This window comes from Panulirus ornatus, chromosome 25, assembly GCF_036320965.1.
Source record: "Panulirus ornatus isolate Po-2019 chromosome 25, ASM3632096v1, whole genome shotgun sequence".
NCBI classification, from domain to species: domain Eukaryota; kingdom Metazoa; phylum Arthropoda; class Malacostraca; order Decapoda; family Palinuridae; genus Panulirus; species Panulirus ornatus.
In genome coordinates this window covers 3,083,265-3,089,665 of record NC_092248.1, presented here as the reverse complement: position 1 = coordinate 3,089,665, position 6,401 = coordinate 3,083,265, and the positions used below count along the sequence as shown (strand labels likewise).

Sequence of the window (6,401 nt, the reverse complement as noted above, 5' to 3'; positions counted from 1 at the left end):
CGCACATCAGCGCTCAATCGTCTGGCCCTTCCGCCTCTAACTAGTTTTAAGAGTGGGACGTCTTCGCCACGACTTCCATCCCTCCTTCAGAAAACCCCATCGGCGCCTTGGTGAGATAGTGCAGTGGACACACTGACTTTGTCCATCTTCGTATAACAACCTTAGGGCTACGTCCTGTGTCGTAAGAAACTTGGGACCCATTTTTCGCATATCTTAACCACTAAGAGCAAGAGTTCACTGCATTCTGAGTCACACACGAGGATCTCGAATGGTATTTCAGTGTCGTACAAACATTCATTTTTATTCTGATATGTCTTTGCAGAAAATTGTCTGACTCTGCTATTGATGCATTTGCGTTCCCTCCGAAGGTCCTCGTAAACCTGTTGGTTCTACTAAGAAGTCTCATTGGTTATCTCTATTCCTGTAACACAGGCCTCTGCTGCTGACACTGAGGTGGCCAACGAGAGGAGATGTGTGGGAAGAGACTGGAGATTAAGCAAGGCAGAAGGCTTCTGCTTCCACTCAAGCTTGGAATGACTGCGCGCTACATCCACCAATAGCTTTTAGGGGAAGGGCAGTTTCCAGTGTGGTAAGAGCTGTAGGCTATGGTTGTGAGGGACATGTCTGTTATGGCGCGCTTATATTTTCGCGTTTTGAACTTCCCGGAAACGAGTCAGGTTTTGGGGAAGAGATATGAATAGAGGAGGAAAATTAACATTCACGCGCAGGCGATTCTAACTGGGTTATAGCCATGCCATTCCGAGGTGCTGCCCAGGTGCGAGTTAAGAGGAGAGATTATGCCCATTGTGAGGGAAGAAAGAACCAGTTTTGCAGTCAGGAGGTGGGAAGGGAAAGTGAATTAAGGCAATTAGGGAGGAATTAGTAAGAACGAATTGAGTTATGCGTTGAGGAGACGAAAGAGTTGGCTACAATTCTGATTTCTGTGAACGTATGGAATTCATTTTCTACACTGATTATATGGAGTTCATTTTCTACACTGATTATATGGAGTTCATTTTCTACACTCATAACTTGCTGGATGTGTTTCTTGTTTTTCATTGACATCAAAACCTCGTCCTTCTGTGTCTGTCCACCATATTTCACATTTTCTGACACGACATTTCTCGTTCCAAATAGGATTAGATTTTTTTTTCATACTAAGCTTATATATTAGACATATCCCGATTAACAATCTCTTTTTGGGGAGGGGCTGTAATCCACTTAAACGAGACAGAACGACCCTTGAGCATGACGATAGGGTCGGTTCATGAGCACGACTGTACGACCCTGGGGTGTGTTAATGTTACCTTTAGCCAGACCCACAAAGGTCAGGTCGAAGGTCACGCTAGTACACCAGATAGTCGGGTCATCGTGCGGAAGAGGTCGTGCCGACGTGCTCGAGGGTCGTACGTTCGTGCTCGGGTCGTGTAGACGCCCTCAAGGGTCGTGCGTTCGTGCTCGAGCGTCGTCTATAAAGTGCTCAAGGGTCGTCATTTTCGTGCGCAGAGGTTTAACACAACATAAGCGACTTAGGAGTTTTCAAACCTTTTTGTATTTCCCTCTCTTTTTCTTACATTACTTAATCCTTTAGGTCCAATACCAGCCAACAGCGTTCTTGATTTTACTGCAGCGATCTTTTGTGGTTTTACTCACATACCTAACTTGAAGGGGATCAAACACTGCTCATACGATCTTCCTGTCCTGGTATACTCCTATTTTCCTTTAGCGAAACGCGCATCTCATAATCTAGGATATTACGTACGTTTAGACCCCGAGTGTGTGTGTGTGTGTGTGTGTGTGTGTGTATAAGGTTAGAGTGCAAGCCAGGTTACGAGAGGTGAGGTAAGGGGGGGGTCCCCACGAGTGCCGAGCGTGGTGGCCTTACTGGTGGGCTCTCGCCCAAGACACACGCCAGGCAGCAGCCAGTACAATTCTGGTAACGTAAGCGAAAGGACCTCCCTAACTGCTGGCTGCCTTGCCCTGTGCTGTGTTTTTTCCCCCCCGTGCGATCGTGTCAGAATGGAGGCTAAGAGACACCTTCCTAGACCTGTCAACTTAGAGGAGGCGGACGATGGTGTGGTGGAATTCTCCCCCCTGAATCAGGAGGAGGAGGAGGGGACCGTGACTATCGAGGTGCCCGTGTCGGAGGAGCGTGCCGCGTGGGGATCCAAGATGCAGTTCATGCTCTCCTGTATTTCCCTGTCGGTGGGGCTGGGCAACGTGTGGCGCTTCCCCTACCTGGTGCAGCAGGACGGCGGAGGTACGTACCCTTAAAGCACTTCCTTTAACAAGCAAGCACTCACTCACTCGTTACTCCCTTACCCCCAAACCCACCTGAACACACCGCTCAACTGACCCCATGCGAAGGGATCTGATTAACCAGAAGACCTCGTGTGCTAGTAGTATTTAACACCACCTCCCCCACCACCCTCTGCTCGTCCGCCCGAAGACCGTAAATAACTTTCATCGCCGTTGTATAACCCGCGTGGCACCCCGGTAGCTCCCCCCTAGGCTCAAAAGCATCGTCTTAAAGGTAAACTGGTGAGGAGGTGGGAGTGAACGGCATCGTGTGGGGAGGGTTTGTGTTGCTGGCGACGGGAGGCGGGTCAGAGGCCCGTCAGGTAAGTACATACACACACACACACACACACTTGCTGGTCCACCACACCGCCACCGGCCGGCTTGCCTCACTCACCTCCCTGCCTCACAACGCAAACCTTACCACCTGGTTTCCAAGACGCGACACGTCACATATAATGATTTTCTTGATTATACGATAACGACACACGTCGTATATTGATATCATGGCACCGAAATGCATTCAAGTAAAAGCTTTGAATTCGTGTTTTAACCAATAGACAGATTGAAGTCTTTGGATGCAGGAACCATCTCGAGTGAGAAAGAAATTCCCCCACGTTTCAGAGCTCGATTGTCGAAGACTCCCAGAAGAAATTCCTGGAAATGAGCCGAAAATCCTGAGAGTTTCAGCACAAATGCCTAAGATTTTCATCCGATATTCCGGAGACTTTCGGCTGAAATGCCCCCCAAGTATAAGTGGGAATTCCCAAGAGTTTCGGCAAAAGTGCCTCAAGGTTAAGATACAATTCCCAAGAGTTTCAGTGGAAAATCTCTGCCTCTCGACCGAAATTGTCGAGAGAGATAGAGAGAGAGAGAGAGAGAGAGAGAGAGAGAGAGAGAGAGAGAGAGAGAGGTCTAGATGGGGGTGGTGTGGTGTGCAGTACTCTTCCTCAACCCTGATCTAGTAGTAGTAGTAGTAGTAGTAGTAGTGGGAGACGACCAGAAGTTACGTAAACCCGAGTACGCGTGTTGGTGAGACAGACGTGCGTCGTTCGAGGGGGGGGCGCGAGGTGTTGGGGCCCCACCGTGGGCCCGACAGGCAAGAAAGTTAACGACGGAGGTAGTGTACTCTCTGGTTACTCCCGCGGGGGGGGCGTCGTGCGTTGACGTAAGAAAAGTGTTACGGGAGTTACCCGTGATTATGTAACACACACACACACACACACACACACACACACACACACACACACGCGCGCGCGCGCGTTAGGGCGCCCCACGAGTGTAAAACACCCCTCCCCATACAGTACAAATGGGTTAGAATTTACAGATAGACACACTCGCGTGCAGACTCGCATGGCGTGGAGGTATGGCCATGACATGACGCCGGGAGTCGTCCAGTGTAAACACATAGGCACCGGATGTAAACAATACCCGTACTATCAGACCTTTAAGTGTAAACAGATGGGACTGATGACGTATACGGTAAATGAGTCTCGTTATAAACGAACACTTCTTGCCGGCATGTAAACAATACTCGAGTTAGTGGTATGTGAACAGCCGGAAGTATGAATGAGCGTTAGTGATTATGGAACGTAAACAAGACTAGTGTCTGTGGCAATGGTGTGCAAACAGCTCCTGTGTTGGTGGTGGCATTTAAACAACAAAAGCAGGTCTAGTTATGGAATGTAAACAAAACTACAGCGAGTTATTTATGGAATGTAAACAAAACTACAAGTTTGTATGAAGTGCAAACAAAACTAGCGTTAATGATTATGGGAATTTAAACAAAACTACCGCGTTTTTATGGATGTAAACAAGTTTTTGTATGAACTGTAAACAAAACAGGTTTTTGTATTGAATGTAAACAAAACTACACGCTTTTTGTATGGAATGTAAACAAAACTACAAGCTTTGTATGGAATGTAAACTAAACCACAAGTATTTTGTATGGAATGTAAACAACTACAAGTTTTTTGATAGCATATAAAGAGATCTACCGCAGATTATAAAGGGGTGTAAACAAAACCAGCGCAGGTGGTTATGGAATGTAAACAACGGTCGATGTAAGTTATGCGATGTAAACAAAGCCTAGATCAAGCTAATGGTCCCAGTAATGGTCAGATGCAGACAAAATAAGTGCTAGTAATCAGCGAATGTAAACCTGGACGTATTTCCCCATCAGATGTAAACTATGTTGGCCGTATTTCTGAAGTGAGAGTTGACCAGTTATAACTGATTGTAAACTTAGTATACTCATGAATCAAAAAGAAAATCACTGTCTTGTGCCTTTTCATCGTGCAAACAACATGTGCTTGAATGCACACATGTCGAATAAGCTTGCGCCTTTTTAGGCATGTAAACAGCCAGAGGGCATAGCCGTTGCGCGTAAACAAGCGATTGCACATCACCACATGTAAACAAATTCATCATTTTTGCAAAGAACCCCTCCGGCTTTGTCGAAAGCAAACAATCCTCGAGCCAGCAAACAGGCCTGCCATGATTCGACTTTAAGCACACCTTGCTCCTGTTTATTATCTATAAACAAGCTTTATGCTCCTTCAGTGTATGTAAACAACCCGTACACCTATTCAACGTATGTAAACAAGCACTACTCCTCTTCTGTGTATGTAAACAAGCCCCCACGCCTCTGTTCATCGTATGAAAACAAGTTCTACGCCTCTTATTTACGTAAACAAGCCTTACACCCCCTGTTCAGCTTATGTAAACCCTCTCTACGCCTTTGTTCAGAGTATATTTACAAGCCTTGCACACCTCTGTAGTCAACCAATGTAAATTAACCTTGTGCCTTACGCCACATAACATTCGAATTGAAGAGACCTGTGAGGCAGACTGAACTGGGGGCTTACAGTCGTCTGCTAATGCAAGCGAGACTGGCTGATAGGAATTGCATCGAGCCATACTCACTTTAGTAATTGAAATGGGGGAAAAAATATATCATAAGATTGTTATGGTTGTTGTCTTAAGATATACTAAGTACGGAATGTAGTTGTGAAGTTGTGATTACGTGATTTCGACGTTACAACTTTTGGGCATCGAGAGTATACCACCATTCTCTTATCATGCCCGAGGGGTCGTACCGTCGTGATAAAGGGTCGTACCGTCGTGCTTAAGGGTCGTACCGTCGTGCTTAAGGGTCGTTGCCGTCGTGCTTAAGGGTCGTACCGTTGTGCTCAAGGGTCGTTCCGTCATGCTTAAGGGTCGTACCGTTGTGATCGAGGGTTCGTTCCTTCGTGAATAAGGGACGAAGCATCGTGCTGATGTATCTGTAGTTTTTAAAATGTTGAAAGTAACTTTCGCCCTAAAGTACATACAACTTGTTCCTTTAACCTTGAAGCATTAACGGTACTACTGCAGGTCGTCTTGATATCATATGACCTTTAATTCTTGCAGTATCAAAGATAGTGGCACCTGTAGTTAAAGTATGGGAAGCGAAAAAAAGAAAACGAGAAGATTTCCAGAATGGCCCTCCTCATTCATGCTCAGCTGACGAACGTAAACATCACAGAGATGCCACATAGGCCTTTTGTATCCATCCATCGTGAAACTTGAGTAACACTTTGCCGTTGCTTTGGGAGGTCGTCTGCGTCGTCCCCCCCGCCTACCTCGGTTCTGGAGCCAAGCTGCCAAAATCCTATTACCTGGGGTAATATCCAATACTGGTCCAGAGATGGAGTTAAGTGCCCAAGCACGCTTGATATACGCGAAGGCCTCACTCTATATAACCAAACCCACGCGACGCTCTACCGGATGCACGCACTGTTATTGGATGCATTACTACGAGATGCGCTTTAACTACCAGTGTAGAATATATATATATATATATATATATATATATATATATATATATATATATATATATATATATATATATATATATATATTCTTTCATACTATTCGCCATTTCCCGCGATAGCGAGGTAGCGTTAAGAACAGAGGACTGGGTCTTTGAGGGAATATCCTCACCTGGCCCTCTTCTCTGTTCCTTCTTTTGGAAGAAAAAAAAAAAAAAAAAGAAAACGAGAGGGGAGGATTTCCAGCCTCCCGCTCCCTTCCCTTTTAGTCGCCTTCTACGACACGCAGGG

The 6,401-nt window shown here is 46.0% G+C and overlaps 1 protein-coding gene across 4 annotated transcripts in view; it reads left to right on the top strand.

The window, feature by feature from the left end:
* Positions 1 to 1,890: 1,890 nt before the first annotated feature.
* Positions 1,891 to 6,401, top strand: part of LOC139757171 (sodium-dependent neutral amino acid transporter B(0)AT3) — a 242,905-nt gene continuing 238,394 nt past the window's right edge. For 2 of the 4 annotated variants that reach the window (XM_071677296.1, XM_071677295.1), the window contains exon 1: positions 1,915 to 2,260. In XM_071677296.1, the coding sequence (XP_071533397.1) occupies positions 2,020 to 2,260 (241 nt within the window). In that variant the 5' untranslated portion in view covers positions 1,915 to 2,019. Of the gene's footprint in view, positions 2,261 to 6,401 lie in introns of all 4 variants that reach the window. The other 2 variants (XM_071677294.1, XM_071677293.1) reach the window with 2 other exon arrangements.